General features: G+C 37.7%; 4 protein-coding genes across 8 annotated transcripts; 2 read left to right on the top strand and 2 right to left on the bottom strand.

The window, feature by feature from the left end:
• Positions 1-988: 988 nt before the first annotated feature.
• Positions 989-7,131, bottom strand: borcs8 (BLOC-1 related complex subunit 8). Of its 2 annotated transcripts, XM_023339759.1 has the most exons (6): positions 6,986-7,131; positions 6,671-6,783; positions 5,592-5,656; positions 5,412-5,519; positions 3,472-3,561; positions 1,565-1,651 (listed from the first exon to the last, which is right to left on the bottom strand). In XM_023339759.1, exons 1-5 carry the CDS (start codon positions 7,020-7,022, stop codon positions 3,492-3,494), a joined length of 393 nt encoding a protein of 130 aa, XP_023195527.1. In that variant the 5' UTR covers positions 7,023-7,131; the 3' UTR covers positions 1,565-1,651; positions 3,472-3,491. The 2 variants fall into 2 exon arrangements, with proteins under 2 accessions (XP_005795642.1, XP_023195527.1); XM_005795585.3 differs by lacking the exon at positions 3,472-3,561 and having other exon boundaries at positions 989-1,651.
• Positions 1,098-3,418, top strand: tmem221 (transmembrane protein 221). The gene is made up of 2 exons (XM_023339757.1): positions 1,098-1,177; positions 1,815-3,418. Exon 2 carries the CDS (start codon positions 1,817-1,819, stop codon positions 2,354-2,356), a length of 540 nt encoding a protein of 179 aa, XP_023195525.1. The 5' UTR covers positions 1,098-1,177; positions 1,815-1,816; the 3' UTR covers positions 2,357-3,418.
• Positions 7,132-7,291: 160 nt separating the features above from the next.
• On the top strand, positions 7,292-10,453 carry rfxank (regulatory factor X associated ankyrin containing protein). 4 transcript variants are annotated; one of them, XM_023339753.1, is made up of 9 exons: positions 7,292-7,383; positions 7,481-7,603; positions 7,749-7,847; positions 8,728-8,793; positions 8,872-8,972; positions 9,049-9,189; positions 9,293-9,359; positions 9,463-9,543; positions 10,263-10,453. In XM_023339753.1, exons 2-9 carry the CDS (start codon positions 7,483-7,485, stop codon positions 10,310-10,312), a joined length of 726 nt encoding a protein of 241 aa, XP_023195521.1. In that variant the 5' UTR covers positions 7,292-7,383; positions 7,481-7,482; the 3' UTR covers positions 10,313-10,453. The 4 variants fall into 4 exon arrangements, with proteins under 4 accessions (XP_023195521.1, XP_023195523.1, XP_023195524.1 ...); XM_023339755.1 differs by having other exon boundaries at positions 9,064-9,189; XM_023339756.1 differs by having other exon boundaries at positions 7,481-7,585.
• Positions 10,419-13,441, bottom strand: nr2c2ap (nuclear receptor 2C2 associated protein). The gene is made up of 5 exons (XM_023339758.1): positions 13,385-13,441; positions 13,213-13,303; positions 11,917-12,022; positions 11,741-11,808; positions 10,419-11,014 (listed from the first exon to the last, which is right to left on the bottom strand). Exons 1-5 carry the CDS (start codon positions 13,420-13,422, stop codon positions 10,892-10,894), a joined length of 426 nt encoding a protein of 141 aa, XP_023195526.1. The 5' UTR covers positions 13,423-13,441; the 3' UTR covers positions 10,419-10,891.
• Positions 13,442-17,326: the final 3,885 nt, after the last annotated feature.

Here is a 17,326-nt window from a genome sequence, read left to right on the forward strand (position 1 = left end):
GTTTAGAAAGTTATGCCTTTAGGCAACATTTACTAAAGGTTATCAGAAGATTATATCCTTAACCTATGGCCAACATTTCCTGACAGCAATTTGAAGTTTATACCTGGTCAAAACTTTGGGGAACATTCCCTGAAGGTTCTAGTGAAGTTAACACAAGCTCGGATAAGTCTGACATTCTAGCCTAGGTGAATCTTTTTGTAATAAATGCAGCTCCTCCAAAAGTCGATATATTATTTTTAAATCAATATTGTTTTGTTAGTTTAGTACATAAATTAAACAAACACATTTTTGTGTGTTTCACAGGTATCATTACTTAGGTTTTCTCATGGCTTTCGTAATTCTTGAGAATAAATGAAAATAATGTCCTAAGCAGGGCAAGTCCTTGGAATTCATCACTTATCTTAATTTTAAGAAAAGAAAGTATTTCTGCTTCACATCCTACATTGGTTCCTCTTTTCTGTTCAAAACACTGTTGCTACCGTTGAAAAAAAAAAAAGAAAAAAAAAAGCTGTTTGCATGTGTTTCTCCTCGTGCCCACACAATCTTCTTTCGTTGTTAATGCTACTAACCACAGCCTTGTCCTGGATACTAAATTTAACTATTAGGTTTTGTGTAAAGAAAACATGGTTTCAGAAGTATATATATATATATAAAAAAATGGGGCTAGCTTATGTGTCAGAGAGCAAAGGACTGCAATGCCTTTGGTCAACACCCCCCACAACTCTTATGAATCCTATCTAAACAATGGCCTTCCTCTTATTATGCACCCAGCACACGGCCTCGCGCTGGCCCTTTCCCACGTCGGTATACTAATTCAACACCAAAGCCTGGGACCTCCCTGCTGACATAAGGGGGCATTCCAGAAAAAGGGGAAATAATAACTAGTGTCACAATATGCATATCAAATAAACCCAAATACCCAGTAATCCCACGATTTTCGATTGACAAAACAAACTTTTCTGGGAAAACAAACACATAAACACAAAGATATTGTTCTATTTTTATTAACCAATACATTGATTTCAAAAGTGAAGCATCAACGCGAAAGTGCAAACATACTGTAGGTGCTGACATGGGATCTCTTTCAACAGAGCAGACTGGTTCCTTCTGGATAGCAGAGCTGTACGACATGTGGCGATTGGACTATTCTGCCTGGGGGTGTCTGTCTATTTGGCAGGTAGGAACGACAGACAGAAAACAAAACAGTACATTTTCACATTTTTTCTTAATCACTATTTACTACTAAAGCACTTCATAGACACCTCTCTGTAGCTAAAAATCCACAAAAAGCTTCCACAGCAATGTTGTGTTAGTTGTGTTTTCAGCAGCAGAGGCATACCAGCGCTGCTGCTTTTCCTCTAATCCAGCCGTCCAGTTTCAGAGAACAATGCATTCTTTGAGCAGCCATGACTTAAGTGTTTCTAATGCTGAACCTGGCAGTGCTGGTGCACCCCACTCCACAGAGTGGCGAGTTACTTTAGCAGAAGGGTGGAAGGGGGGTCACTTCATTGTGATGGTTGGTCGTCTCCCCTTGACCCCACTTCAGCCACAGTCAAATGGTTGTGGAGGCCAACTCAGGAGGTCTCTTTACATCCCAGAGTTGTGCCTTTCTGCCCCTTCCTTCAACATTCCTGGGTCTATGGTCCGTTTCCTGCAGGCAAACAGGATATCGATGAGACAAGCAGCGTTCAGTATGTGTTTGGTTTGCAGTTATCTGGGTCTCTAATGAGTAATATTGTTTGCCGATAGTGCATTAAAATACTGTCTGCACAGGTAAATCAAGTTTTCCACGACCTTCTCTTCTTTCTCGGCAGCAATGTCCATTTTCATGCTCCTGATATTCGAGACGGAAACGGGCATCGCCAGCGCCTGCATACTCTCCTCTGGGATCCTGATCCTGCTGGTGGCGGTGATACACTCCCTGGTCAAAGCTTCCCGAAGCGCCAAGCACTACAAAAGCGACCTAGCCGACACCCTCTATCAAAACGACCACGGAAGCAGCAGCGTGCCCATCTCACGGCCCTGTGAGCTAAGAGTCGGAGTGGACAAACTGCGGATTCACCGCAGCCAGTCTCATCATATGCAGCATCCGATCTCTTACCCAACGTGTGGCAACGTCAGGCAGAGGGAGCATTATCAGCAGCAGTACTCCCCCACCGAAGGCTCTCAGAGCCACTCTAGCGATAAAGATGGATACAGCGCAGGAGAGAGCTGCCCTCGAATGCACCGGACCTTGTCTACTGAATCTGGCTTACTACAGGCCCAGGTGAAACCCTGGAATGGAGTCAATAACGAGATGAGGAGCGTTTTAGCACGCAAATCAGGGATTTCAGCAAAAGACTCAACGCTTGTGTGAGCTGACATTCTTTCCAGAGGAATGAGGAATTAGAGAACTGATATCTGACTGCAAGTTTGTGGAGCAAGTGAACCCCCACCGCTGAGGGAAAGCTCTTTGTTTCTTCAGTGTACAGATGGCAAGTTGATCTTGTCTGGCTGCATTCAAAATGGCCAAGTTTCAGGTATACAGTCAACTTTAAACACGATCCACCAATCTGAATAACACAGGTATTGACTAGTGTTGGATGCTGACAGTATGATAACCTTAACGAAAACTACCCCTGGTTTTACAGGACAGTGTGATTTACACCACAAATTGAAACAACAATGTATTACATGATCAAATTGCTTTTCTATAAAACAAAAAAGCCACTAGATGCAACATAATTACAGCCATAGATGTTAGAAATACCAGCAGTTCTAAAGCCGGGGTCACGACCCCAAATGGGCTGCAAATCAATAAGTTTGATTCCTGAGATCCTCCTCAGGAATCAAACAAAATTCTAACATTATTCAGTAGTTGTCAAATACAGAATGTTTTTAAAAAAATTGGGCATAATTTGCAATGGTTTCCTCTTTTGCATTTTATAGATGAATAACAAGCTGATAATTACTCTGACAATATGCTCGAGTAGCCAGCCTGCAGCTTAAATGTCATGCTGCTCATAGATTGACCGCTACTTATTGTGGCACTGTATTCAATTTCAAACCATAACTGGTAGCGTTTTTTCATGTAGAAATTTAACTGAAGTGATTCCAAAGAGCCGTATTTGTCTTTCTCTGAAGTGATGGAAAATATTATGGGAAATATTAATTCAGCTGATCAGCAGTACACAGTGGAATTTAAATTATAGGAACAACTTTAAAACCTTGATGTTGTTGACCAGTCCAACAAAATGAGCTATAATACACCAACTGGATATTGAGCTGGCACATCTGCAAACTTTATCATAATACTGTAAATACATAATTTCACTTTATAAAGTGTTTTTATGTCGGAATTGTGTGCGTGGAGCGATTGCATTTCTTGACGTGTTCAAAAATATTTTATGTAGAACCTTAAATAAACTGTAGAAAGAAAGTACTTGTTTACTTAAAACATATCTTCTAGATATATCTAGAAGAACTACTAACCTTGGACACGTGTCCAATGTTCATGAGGAAGCAGGTGAGTTTTGTGGAGCAGGTATGGAGGGAGGAGGAGATGCGGTCACATCATTTTGTCTGCATGCAGGTGTTGATGGGAGAAAATGAGCAATGAAATAAACAGAAAAACAAACAAGAAAACTGAAAAGTGGTTCAAAATACGCATAAATTAAAATAACAGCAAAAAAAAAAAAAAAAGGTAATATGATGCAAATTAAAAACTGAAAGCACAAAGTCATGTAACTGTCAATTTGTTTACCTTATTGGGAAATCTGGACAAATAAGGTAAAATCATTTGTATAAAGATGGACACTCAAAGCCCAAACTTACATGGGATGCAAACTTTGATACAAACATTTCGATGGCTTTTTTTACAGCCATTTCAGCTCAGAGAAATTCACATTTTACAGAAAGAAAAAAAAATCTCAACATACACCAAGTACAACATCCCTACAGTGTGAAAAAGTACAACATCCCTAGGAAATAAATTGTGTCAACAGGAGGTGGCGAGCAAAAATGTATCTTGTTTCATTCATTAAACAAATACATAAGATGCAGTAGTCTTGTTTTTGAAGACCTCTGAGATCTCCTGTCTAACTATGGTGGTTGCTCTCTAATAGTCAACCCAGAAATTGCAATTTTTAAAATACAGAGCATGTTATGAAGTCTTGCATTCAGTTTTTATTGTTTATATTATTTTTTCAATATTTGCTAAAATTTCAATCAAATAATAATGTGTCCAAATATAATGAAAATATACATGATTGCTTCTATTGTACAAAACTGCTGCTTAATTTCAGTCTCACATTAGGAGCAATTTTTGGCAATATTTTGAATTATTTATGTATTTATTTATTTTATTATTTTTTTTGGAAAACCCAGTTCTTACTCACTTTGAAAAATATGGTAACTTACTTTGGTCACGGTATAATTTGAATTTAAAAAACCCTAATGTTGCTTGATAATTTCAAGAATGTAGGTACAATTTATTCATTGTAAGGGTAGAGGCGATGTGGGCTAGACTTACTCAGTTCTGACTGTCGATTCTGGTAAAAATGGTAGCACTGAATTTGGAGACTAAGGTCAATAGTCTTAAATATTGCACTGCATGTAAACACAGATATTCACTATTTATGGTCTGTGGAAAGAACTGTGTGAAAGCCGTCTTCAGAGACATACAAGCTGAGTTCAAAAGTTTGAAGTGATGAAGGACACCTGAACTTACAAAGTACAAAAAAGTAATAAATAATGGCAACCTGACAATATCCTTCCTAACAGACAGTTGGCAGACAAAAGGATTTTGCTACAAATTAAAGGTCATTTGTACTCATTTTTTAAATTTTATTTTAAAATGTTAATGTAAGAATGGAGTAAAGTCAACTGAAACAAGACAATGTTTATTTTGAAGCACATGTCATACACAGCTTGTGAAATTTAGGTAGGGGACAAACACAGCTCTTAAGATAACACCACAGCATTTCATTCAAGTGCTGGTCTGAACTTTGACTAGATCAAAACAACAATTTGATTATTTTGGTTTTCTATAGGTCTCCTTTGGTACTGTGTTCTGGATCAATGTGTTATATATTTTCCTAATAAGGCTCAAGGTTCAGCTGTCCATGAGATATTATATTTTTTACTCTACCACCACTGTGTTTTAGAGACATCAGGGATTATTAGTAATGCTTCCATGTTTCTAGTATCTCATTTAAAATGTTTTGTTCAAATTTAACACAGCAAATGGAATACTGTATACTTTTATTTTTATATATAAAAAAGTTCTCCAGTGTACCCTTCAAAATTACTCTAAGGCTGTTTAGAATTGTTTAAGGTACTTCAATAAGGTACATACAGTACTAGGGCTTATAGACGGGGATATAAACTTTCTACGGGTTACATTTATACTCATATTTACAAAATGTTTGTACCTGCGTCCATTAAAGTTACTAATCTGCTCCTTCATGGTGATGGTTTGTCGAAGAAGGGTGTCAATGTTCTTGAAATACACACTGCTGTTTGTCATACTTTTCACGGCACTGCAAAACACAGACAGAATTAACTTTGTCGGATGGGGTTCGGCTTAATTCAAACATTGTGAAGCTTCTCACCTGCATGCATACTCTACCGAGTAGATGGCTCCCTGACTCTGTTCCTCCCAGCTCTGCATGTCTGTCTGTGAAAAAAAGGAACAAAGAAAGAAACAAATGTCGACATAGAGTTTATCAAAATACAGAGTTAACAGTGCAACTTGATTAAAAGACATCACGTAGCATGCTTCTCGGAAAAAATTATTTCAACAGCAAAAAAAAAAAAAGGTTTTTTGTGAAAAAAAGAATTTTTTTTGTTTGTGTGTTCCTTGAAATAAGCTGTGATTCACTTAATTTTGAACTCAAGTTATTTTAGACCACTGAGTATTAGATTGAGACAATGGGGAAAAGATGACAAGTTTATTAAGCGGAACTTTGACAAATTTGATCAGAATTCCCTAAAATACAATATATCATTTAGAGGCATTTAAAATTACTTTTTAAAAAATATATATCTTAACTTTGAAAAAAATAAATTCACACATCCTTGTTGCCAGTGTGCAGCAATAAACACAAGGATGGCATAATTCAAATAAAAACAAGCTTCTCCAAAACACCAAGTGATCTGTTTGATTCATCATCTGCTGCTGGCTGGTAACACAGCTCAGTATGCTTAGTGTATATGGTAAGCAAAGCTTGGTTTTACATAACAACCCCCCCCCACCTGCAATTGTTCTGTTCAACAATTCCCATAGTTTAAAGTATTTGAAAGACTTTAAAATAACTTTAAAGAAGAAAGTTGGAGTGACAGCCTGTGTCTTAAATATGTCTTACAATCTAAACAATATATAAATGTTAGCAATAATAAAACTATAATTATTCTAACATCGATATGAATAACTAGGGGAGGTCAGCATCTTACACTGGATCAATAAATTAAATAAGGATGAGTTAAACTATCCAATGCATTCATAGCTAAAAAACACAACATTTAGTGCGTTAGGCAGATCAGGAGCCAATATTTGTTTGTAAATAAGTTTCAGACTCATAACTGGATAGTCTAAAGATGATTGTTCACTCAAATTACAATGTGTTGCTGGAAGATTTAGTTTTTTTCTTTTTTAATGCTGCAGACAGCTGTAAGGAGTAACATCGATTACCTTGTGCTGCACCAGCTCAGGCAGGGACCTCCTGACGTGCTCCTGCAGCCTGTACAGAGCCACTGATGGCTCGTTAGCCAGGACATACATACTCTCCGTGAATTTGTCACTCACTGTGGAGTCAAACAAGCCAGGACACAGCATTAAATGTGTAATTCGTGCCGTGAAACATAACAATAGCGAAACAAACACTTAAGGGTATTATATGTAGGACTTAGCTTGGCCGCTAGCTTGAGCAACCATTTCTTAGCGCTGTAACGTTAATGTATGGTTACAATAAAAAGTCATGTACGGATTTGTTTTGCTGCTGTTTACCTCTCCTCACTTTCAGCTGCATCTCTTGGTCATCCATGACAAAAGCTTGTCTCTCCTCTCAGAAGCACAACAGCGCGAAGAACGGCGTCAGCTGATTCCTGCTTCCGTATTATTGTCCATCTGTGCAACACGACGAGATTCCGGACAGAAACACCGACTCCAACAAACGTTTTTCCTTAGTCAGAGATGCTTTGATGCCCGAAACGGACTGCTGATTCAAACGATATTTCATCTCGTCTGTTCCCTTAACATTGTCTCTAACTAGCAAAACAACCGAACAACGTGAGAAGTGTACTTTCCAAACTGTTCGGAAACCGAAACGATCCGGTGTTCGAGCGGAAATTTTACACTTTCTGTTTTCCCAAAAGGAAGTGGGTCTGTGAATGTGGCTGGATGAGGTAAGGAATTTCCCCCCGCAGATTTTACAAACTCTTTTTTGTTGACTCTCACTTGTTTGTGCAGACGCATAATCTAGTGTCAAATTGTTCTCTGTAGTTATGATGGAGAGCAGAGATGATGAAGAGGTTACAAATGGCCATCACATTCAGCAGCCTAATGCTGCTGAACATTCTTCCAGTTCAACACGTGGAAATCCAAACGGTATTATATCTTCCACAGGTGCTCACATTCTTGACACTTTACACTACCAGAGTATTCTATGTCATCTGATTATGGTAGTCTTAGATTGGATGGACTGTAAATAAAATATCCCCTCTGTCTATGTCCACTAACATGGATGTGTTTTCTCTGATTGGTACTCTAGAGATGGATGTGGAGGAGGATGACATCTTTAAACACTCCACTACTTTGACCAACAAGCAGCGTGGGAATGAAGTAACAGTACGTCCAGCAACATTAGACTGTAAGTAAATGCACTTAGAAATGTGCAGTTTCAAAAACCAGGAGACTATTTGCAGGCACAAAAGTCCATATTTATTTGGGACTTTTGATGGTGCATCCTAGCCGTCCACACATTGGCAGTGTTTAAAAAAACAATAATTGAGTAGAACACCTATAATTTATAGTATGTTTTCCATAAGCTTAATATAACCTGGAATATGTTGGAGCACCAGTGCCACTGTCCACAGTGACAGTAGTTAACAGGGCCATGAACTGAAATGGTGCAGATCCAGAGGGAACTATTTGAGCTGTTTTCCACATTGACAAGAAGTCCATTTGGAGTTGTCAAAATATGGTTCTCAAACCAAAGATCACCATGTCCACCATGCTGGACAGCTGGCAGCTCAAATCCTTCAACATCTTAACAATTTCGTCATTACGTATTTCAGTGCCATCCTCAACCATAATTGATAAATTCATGGACTATGCTTAAAATTATGCTTGAATTTAAAAGTTCATTTAAATGTGTTGGTTCACCCAAACAAGTGGTCATATATTCAGCCAGAAGCCTGCTGATAGCTACAAAAAGTATTCCGCAGGGGTATTTATGGCTAAGAAACATTTATCCAAACATTGGTCATGATGATTTTATGTATTAGACAAAATCTGCAATAAATTCAAATGAACAGTGTTTTACTAGCTCTTTGAAGTTGTTTGTCATATCAGTCCATCCAGAAAAAATAAAAATAAAACAAGATAAAAAGTTGTCAATAGTTAAAAGCCCAAAATGGAGATGACTTTTATTACCCCCATGAATGCGTGTAAACCTCTGGTCAAAACAGTAGGTGTTTCATCATCGTTTCTGGATTATTTGCATCAGTTATTTTTTAACCTCCCAACAGCTCTGTCCATACATCAGCTAGCAGCTCAGGGTGACGTTTTGCAAGTGGCTGCACATCTAAGTAAAGGTAAGAAAAATCCCTTCCTGTTGTTTTGAAAAATACTTGATTCCACAATCCCGAGTGTTTTGTGTTTTTATCTTGCAGACGGCTCAGTGCTCACCACGCAGGATGATCGGGGTTTTACGCCCCTCATGTGGGCGGCTGCGTTTGGAGAAAAAGCTATGGTGGACTTTCTCTTGGAAAAGGTTAGGAGAAAAAAACAAGACACGCATTACATAGAAACTCTTAAGTGTCATTTTCAATGAAATAAAAATTTCATAGAAATATACTTTAAAGGGTGCGGATCCCAACACAATTGCAAGGGAGCGAGAGAGCGCCCTGACTCTGGCCAGCTCTGGCGGCTACGTGGACATCGTCGAGTCTCTCCTCAGACATGGAGTGGACATTAACACCTACGACTGGGTACAGCTGGGACTTTAGACATTTCCTTCACACATGCTGAATATATATCAGCAGAACAAGTTATATGTTAAAATATAACCACTGCTTTTTTTTTTATTCCCAGAATGGTGGAACTCCTCTTCTTTATGCTGTACGAGGGAACCACATCAAATGTGTAGAAGCTCTACTTGGTACATTGCATGTTTTTTTTATACAAAATAAAAGAATATATATAATAATAGTAGTAACACTCGATTAAAGCAGGTTTATTCTAACAATGGTAATCTCTTACAGGGAAAGGAGCAGATATGACCATAGAATCAGACTCTGGCTACAGTCCAATGGCCTTAGCTGTTGCACTTGGACACAAAAAACGTATGTATTAGATTGTTCCAAGGAGTTACATTTGCTCTCATTTTGTCATGTTAAAACCACAAACTGCATTGTAATTTATTAGAATTTTATGTGATAGAAAAAAACAACTCATTTTGAATGCAAGTTAACAAGTTTAAATTTTTAATCAGATTGTTCTGCTATTAGCTTTTAGTGGCTTATTATTTGACGTAACCCGATTTCAAACCACCCAACAAATTTATTCATGGCCTTGTTGTTCTACATGACTGCTCAGTTCACAAATGTTCTTTAAAAGAAAAAAAAAAAACCCAAAACATCAAAGGCCTTCAAAGTGCAGCTGTAGTTACACTGAGATTAAAATACACTCAAACTATTTACCCACTTCTGGTTATCTGTTGCACAAAATTTTATTCAGGCATGACAAGTTAAAACGTCTTGAATAAATATTAAAATCACACTTTCAGATTTGTGGTAAAAAGAAAAAAAGGAACACCATGAATCCATGTACCATGAATTACTATTTTTGCTTAGTTTTCTTTTCTTTTTTTTTGCATAAAATCCCAAATAAAGAAATTAAAGATTATAGTTGTAATTAACCAAAATGTGTAAAAGTTAATGGAATATGAATACTTTTGCAAGGCAATAATTACAAGTATCAATTTAAACCATTTTTAAAAGTTTTTGTCATAAATTATCTGTAAAAAAACAAACAACATTTTTTTCCTCCCTTTCTCTTCTAGTTCAGAAAGTGTTGGAGGACCACATCCTGAAACTCTACAAGCCAACATGACGTCAAATAAACCCGTAGAAACATTAGGCAGAAGACGCTTTGCTCACATCAATGCAACATTTAGAGGGTAAAAACATCCGTCACATCGACAAAACACAACAGAAGATAGAAATGTAAAATGGATTTATTTATGCACTTACAGTTTAAAAAAAAGAAAAAAAACAGTTGGTTTTTTTTTGACAGTTTATGTAAAAGCTATTTTGAAAGAATGAATGAAATGTCAATTGTTCTGTAGAATTGTTTTGAATGGAATTGGGGGAAAAAAAGCCTTAATAAAATGCTATTTTTCGATATATCGGTCGTGTAATTCAAAAGGCACAATATACATTTTTAAACGCAGCAAACTTTTCACATCACTATGGCCATCAACGTGTCCAATGTGTGCATTTTCCTGTTTCACTGACGTGAAGTGAAACTTCCACACAGACGTCTGAACGCAGCAATACCAAAAAAGGCCACGTTTGCATCAGTTCACAAGGTGGCATTACAGATGACATGTTTTCCAAGTGTCACCACACCACCCTTTACTTTGGCCACGGGTTATTTCCTCTCTCATGAGAGCATGAAAAAAAAAGATGCTCATGAGGTTTTTTCCCCCAAAATGTCCAAGGAATAAACAATGATTCTCCCAAAAAAGTCGGTGCTGTTCTCAAACAGTATTTTTACTTTGTCCACGGTGGGGGCCTCCTGTATGGGAAAGCTGTGGGTGTGGAGTTAAGAACAAAATACGGGTGGCGATAATGAACAACATGGTCAGAAAAATATTGTCCAATAACTATTATGAGCCGAACAGAACAGCAACAGGAAGCGTGCTGTTCTTTGAAGTTACATTTCTGTAAGAAGAGCAAATGCGTAAAACTGTTTCATTTTCTGTTTTATATTAACTGCTGGATACAAGAAAAAAATATTAGGTAATTAATGCAAATGTTTTTGTTCTGATTTTTTTTATTTTTAAATGGCACTTCAAAATGGCTTTAAGCCGTTACTAATATTTTCATTTCATCAAGTCATCTTAACGTGCAGGTGCTTCTCAATAAATGTTTTTCAGCTGGAAAAGTGAAAATCCAACCATATAAATTCATCACACAAAGATTAATGAGTACAAAAATCTTTTAGACAAGTAGTAGTGAACATACAAGTTTCACGTTTTGAAGTAAAATATTAACAATGTATTGTCGCCTTAATAAAAGTAATTTTTTTTTGCCAAAAGTGATTTTGGCAGAAAGAAAATATATCGCTGCCTTTTAATTGCCAAAATATGAATTAGGCAAAAAAAAACAAAAAAACACTTTTGGCAAAAAATGACTTTAGTGGCAATATTAAGCTTTTCCCTAATGTTTAATTTAATGAGAAGCACCTGCAGGCATGTCTTGTGAACATGCAACATGCATGACAGTAGTCCTAATGTAAACATTTGAGTGAGGATATCTGAAGACAGTTATTGTCCTCTGGGTAAAACTGGCTCAACTCTGTGAAGTCTCCGTCTTTGCAGCAACCTGCAGAAAGCACAAACAAATATAGTTTGCATCATCTTGTCGCGCTTGCTACAGGAAACTCTAAAGTTAGAATGGCAAATACTTCTTTCAAGAAACTGCAACGTTTACCTTCTAATCTGCATGTTTTAGCCGAAAAGCCGCCCTGGAATTGGAGTTTCACCACGGAGACTTTTACCGATCGAGGAAACTCCAGCAGCACCCACTGACAGTCCCCCTGACAAAGAGAAGACAACGACTGAGCCACACTGTGACGTGGACAGTACAATATGTCATAAAAAAATGCAGTTTTCTATTTTCTGAACTCCTGGAAGTCTAGAAAATATGCTGCACATTGGAACAAAACCCTAATTGTTTATAATCATTTCAAGTAAATACGTATTCAACAAAATTCAAATTTAAGAAATTCTGATATCTTCAGTTCTGATTAAGTAAAAGAACATTTACATGCAGGATGTTCAGCTGAAATTATTATTTTTGCCGACAATCACTGTTGTCAACTTTAAAAGGTTTAGGATCTATTAATAAGTTATGCTGCAGTTGCACCTTTAGAAAGCTAGAGAAACTTATCTGCAAAAAATCTGGTCAATTAGTTTCCTAAATGCCCAACAGAATGCTAATTCTAATGAATGTTTTGTAATTCTGTGCTTGGTGCACATACTTATTTTGAATATAATTCTTAACTCAATAAAGCTAACTGTGTTGAGGCAAACGGTATCATTTAATGTCTCGCTTATTTAAAAAAAAGCATCCTTATCAATATTAGGCCAACATGGTCTCAGCTTTTTATCTTTTCTATTCAAGTCTGACTTTCAAGAAGAAGAAATGTTAGAGAAAAAAAATCCCAAATGATAGAAAATATGAGGACTGAGTCAAACTAACCATCTTTGGCTGCTACACTCACTTTTTGCACAACCGAAGAAGGAGGAGAAAGTTGAGCTATCAGACAAACAAAAACAGAGTAACCAGGCTTTAGGGTCAAAGTCGGCATGCTACGGGGATTAAATAGTGCAGAGAAACGTGTCCCCAGACCATTATACCACCTCCAAACCTTTTTCTTAATGTTGTGTACATCAGGTTCTGACTTAACCATCTGAAGGTTACTCTGACATTTGCCAGGAGTTTTTGTTAACTCAGTAACCACTCCCTGGATATTTTTTTTGTTTTACTTCTTTTGGACTATCAAAACCCCAATATTACGCAAAACAACAAGAGGTACAAAGTCACTTTAAATCCTCATTCTTTCTCACCCTTGGTTTCTAACTCAAGTCATCTTCACTGGACTAGATGTCTAAATCAGCTTTATTTCTTCACGATGCAACACTGTTTACTGTAAAAAAATAAAATAAAATAATAATAATAATAATAACATGAACTTGGAACAAAGCTGTCACTTTATTTTCTTACCTGGTCCGAGTTCCAGCAGGTTTCTTCATTACAGTCGAACATGAACTTTTTCCCAAACTGCTTTACGTCTCTGTTTAGCACTGAACTCACCCTAAAAGGACAAGAATTTGGGGATATTTAGTATCTGGAGGAGCATAGTAATTATTTCTGAATGAATAACAATTTTATTCACCTGCTTTGAGTTTCGCTACAGATCAGCTGAGAAGCCATACTCACAATTTGCCGTAAAGCGTTGTGTCCACGTGGTGTTATTTTTACGACGGCCAACATGGAACATCGTGCTTCCCACGGCCACTAGATGGAGCCCTCGATCCATCTTCACCTTCTCCTTGAGTAACACATTTATGTCTGTTACTGATATCACAGAAAGGGGAAATAAAAGTCAGCGCATATTAATCAAGATCTCCGTAGATAACACACAGTATTGTTTATTTACTTATTAAAAACTCTCTTTGGTCATTACAGGTGAAATTACAGTTCTCCAGCATGTCCCTGCCATGATCATTGTTGATTAAAGGTCACCGAGATAAACATGTATTCAGAAGAGAGGAGCCTGGTCAGTGAAGTTGAGTCAGTCAGCTTCAAATGACGAAAAGATTAACAAAAGGGAAAGGTTGTACACGTTGATGTTTTTGGCATTTCACAGGTGACTGCATATGCGGCATAAAAATAATCAAAAATAATGTCAGCTCAAGATTTTAAAGCTTTTCCCAGGGACCATATCCCCACGTCTCTGTTTCATAACCTGGCAACCAATAACACGGAAGAGCAAGTGTGTGTGACTATGTGTGTGTATTTGTGAAGAGGTTAGCCTACTCATTACTGATGGAGAAGTCCTGCTGAGGCTTTGTCACAGAGTCCCCTCAGTGCAGATAATCAATAGGTCTGAAATACAAAACCTGATGAAACCCAGACTCCTTGAAGACTGCCCATAAGGGAGTACTGAAGGGTGATTGTATTGTCAGGTTTGGACTCTGCCCAACCCCCTTATTCAGGAACCCCCTCTGAGACACGCACACACACAATCACATTCTTACCGTATCTGCACCCAATGTCACTTTGACTTTGTGATCTATTAGAGGAAATGCTTGCTCCCAAACAGCGATTAGGTAGATGCAAGAAGGACACCCACATGACTTCCAGGTGGGAAATATTTCGAGCTTAAGAATGCGGCGCAGCAATTTATTCGGCGGAAGCCACTCTAGTTGTTTGGCTGGTTTGTAAATACCTTTAAGTATATGTAAAGCTGTTAATCAGATGTGCTGCCTCCACAATTAACTTACCAGGTGCTCATTAGTCTGCATGACAAAAATAATATCCTGAACCAAAGCCGTGTGCAATGCCCACCTGGCAAACAGTCCCACGAGGGTCTCTCATGAGTGAGTGATGAGCTGTTGTTCTGACTCATAAAATGGTGCCCATGTGGGTCTCTAATGATCCCAAGGTGGGCTGCAAGTGGGTCATTTGCTCTGAGAACACATGTGCTCTTTTTGTGTCGTGTACGTGACTAGATAAAACCAGACAACCAAAGTGGTCTTAAGGAGGTTAGCTCAAAACCTAAACTGGAATACAACATTGTACCCTTTACTTGGGAAACTTCAATACAGTATGTATCAGCAAATTCAGAAACCCAATGTCCAGTGCCTATAAAAATACTCCCCCACTTGGATGCTTTACATTTTTATTGTTTTTGCAAATCAATCACGATATTAATATTCATCCCCTTCAAGCCATTATTTAGTAGACAGGCTTTTGGCTGCAGTCACAATATGGCGTCTGTGTAGACAGGTCCCAATTGGGTTTTCACACCTGGACCCTGCAGTTTTACTACTTTCTTTCTTGAAAATCCATTCCAGCTCTGTCAGGTTGCATGGAGATCAGCTGTGAACAGCCCTTCTTACGCCCTACTACAAATCGTCTGTCGAATTCCAGTCTGAACTTTGACTTAGCCACTTCAAAACATCCGCCTTGTAGTCTCCAAACCATTTCTGTGTAGCTTTAGCCGGATGGTTTTGGTTCAGTGTTTTGCTGGAACATAAATGCTCCCTGAAGTCATACTTTTCTTGCAGATGGAAACAAATTTCCATCCAGGATTTTATTCTGATTAATTTATTTCATCTTCTACCTTTTTCAGAAAAGCCTCCCCACAACATGATACCGCCATGTGTCACAGTGGGGATGGTGGCGTGTTTGTTCACCAAACATAGTATCTTGTCTAGTGGCCAAAAAGCTTAATTGGTCTCACCAGACCAAAACATCTTTCTTCCACTTGACCAATGAGTTTCCCAAGTTCCTTTTGGTAAACTCTAGTCAAGTCTTTCATTCCCACTCTCCCATAAAGACAACATTTGTTGCATGCAGACTCTCTCCAACCAACCATCTTCGCTCCTTCTAGAAGTCAGAAGTGTTCTGGTGGCCTCGCTCACTGGTCTCCTTCTTGCACACTCACTCAGTTTGTGAAGACAACATGATCCATTCAGTTTTACACACGTGTCATACTGTATTTCTTCCATTTCTTGATGATGAATTTAACTCCAGAGGATGTTCAGTCCCTTAGAGATTCTTTTTTGTATCCATCCCCTGACTTGTTCTCTTTAAAAACCTCTTTTTCAGATTTTTTTGGAGTTTTGTCCTTGGGTGAAAGACCTTGCCTGTTTGTGGCAAGGAGTCTTGCCACCAGTGGCAAGATGCACAGCAGCCTGCCCTAGGTGAGCTGTGGATGCAATGTAGCTCACTACCATCAATGGCTACATTGATGGTAGATGGTAAAGGGTTTTGGGGCACTCTGAACAAGATAACTCCAGAGGATGTTCAGTGCCTTAGAGATTCTTTTTTGTATCCATCCCCTGACTTGTTCTTTTTAGAACAAGTCAAGCACAAGTGCAATATTCCTTGCTAGTCATCTCAGAAAGTGATGATTAGTGATTATTGGTTACAGGTAAAGAACACCCAAAATTCAGTATCTCAGACATTTAGGTGTACTACTATTACAGCTATTTAAAAATAATTCCTACATCTGCTGCTTGAAGTTACAACCTTTCCCTTTATAAGAATCGATAAATCAGAAGGTGCTTGGAAAATAAAATGCTGTGGTGTATATACCAGGGAGGTCAATGTATCAGGTTCCTTGAAGATTTTGGTGTTTGAAGTTCAGACTACAGTCCGCTAAAAGGGACATTTTTGAGGCTGGTGCAGACGCCAAACTGACATCCTTTCTGGGAAAGTTCTGGATAAATTGTGCTTATTAAATCGGTAGGGTTTTTCAAGCAGTGTATGCTGTCGGTAATTTAAATATAATTTTAAATCTTATTGAGATGTTTGAATGTTTAGAACAAAATTAAAGTGAACAAATCTGTAGTCCATAATTTAAGAACCTTAATGAGTCTGTAGATGTATTCTTCATAAGTTGTCAGAAATTATTCTAACACGAAGCCCCTCAGTGGTTGCAAATCAGTCAGGAAGACAACATTTGGTGTTCTTTGAGGCTTGCTAACTTCAATAAGGCAGGAAATGGGAAGAAACATGAGGCACATCTGTCAAAAACTGCAGCAATTACCAGGATATTGAGGTTGGATGCTGCAGTCTGTAAGAGTTCCTCGTTTATTTCCATGTAGAAATTTTCTGCTGCTCTTTAAATGAAGCTCTCTTATTACGTTATTTAAAAAAAAAAAAAAAAAAAAAAACAGAACATTGTTCTGTTGTCTTAATTTTAGAGTTGAATCTTAGTGTTGGTTGGTTAGTAAGTGAGCTCATGCTCTCACCTCAAAGTGCTAATCACAAGAGAAACAAAGTACAGTAGCAAATTGAAGCATGGAAATCTTATTTCACGTAACACCCAGCCATTTCAAAGATATTTCCCAACAATTCATTAAAAGAAAAAGAAAAAGAAAAATCTGAAAATAAGGCCCAAGACACTGCAAGCTATACAAGACGGAGCATATGGTGATTTACAAAAAGCCACAAATTAGTAAGAATGACTTTGAAAATTTGAAAATTTTAGGAAACAGAAATATCATAGTCCAAACACATTGACAAAGCAGATGAAGGTTTAAAAAAACAGCAAAACAACAAAAGTAAAATAAAATTATGTTTTAAAACATCCAGTTATCAGTTT

This window comes from Xiphophorus maculatus, chromosome 9, assembly GCF_002775205.1.
Source record: "Xiphophorus maculatus strain JP 163 A chromosome 9, X_maculatus-5.0-male, whole genome shotgun sequence".
Classification (NCBI taxonomy): domain Eukaryota; kingdom Metazoa; phylum Chordata; class Actinopteri; order Cyprinodontiformes; family Poeciliidae; genus Xiphophorus; species Xiphophorus maculatus.

Bases quoted from the DNA above. Each gene is read 5' to 3' on its own strand.
- borcs8 (XM_023339759.1), bottom strand. From the start codon at position 7,022: ATGGATGACCAAGAGATGCAGCTGAAAGTGAGGAGAG. The intron at 5,657-6,670 runs GTAATCGATGTT...TTTTTTTCACAG, and splicing joins CTGAGCTGGTGCAGCACAAG to ACAGACATGCAGAGCTGGGA. The intron at 3,562-5,411 runs GTACAAACATTT...ACCTGCATGCAG, and splicing joins AGTAACTTTAATGGACGCAG to ACAAAATGATGTGACCGCAT.
- tmem221 (XM_023339757.1), top strand. From the start codon at position 1,817: ATGTCCATTTTCATGCTCCTGATATTCGAGACGGAAACGGGCATCGCC.
- rfxank (XM_023339753.1), top strand. From the start codon at position 7,483: ATGATGGAGAGCAGAGATGATGAAGAGGTTACAAATGGCCATCACATT. The intron at 8,973-9,048 runs GTTAGGAGAAAA...AAAATTTCATAG, and splicing joins TGGACTTTCTCTTGGAAAAG to AAATATACTTTAAAGGGTGC. The intron at 9,360-9,462 runs GTACATTGCATG...AATCTCTTACAG, and splicing joins ATGTGTAGAAGCTCTACTTG to GGAAAGGAGCAGATATGACC.
- nr2c2ap (XM_023339758.1), bottom strand. From the start codon at position 13,422: ATGGCTTCTCAGCTGATCTGTAGCGAAACTCAAAGCAG. The intron at 12,023-13,212 runs GTAAGAAAATAA...TCTCTTTGTCAG, and splicing joins CCTGCTGGAACTCGGACCAG to GGGGACTGTCAGTGGGTGCT. The intron at 11,015-11,740 runs ATATCCTCACTC...CTCCACACCCAC, and splicing joins AGGACAATAACTGTCTTCAG to AGCTTTCCCATACAGGAGGC.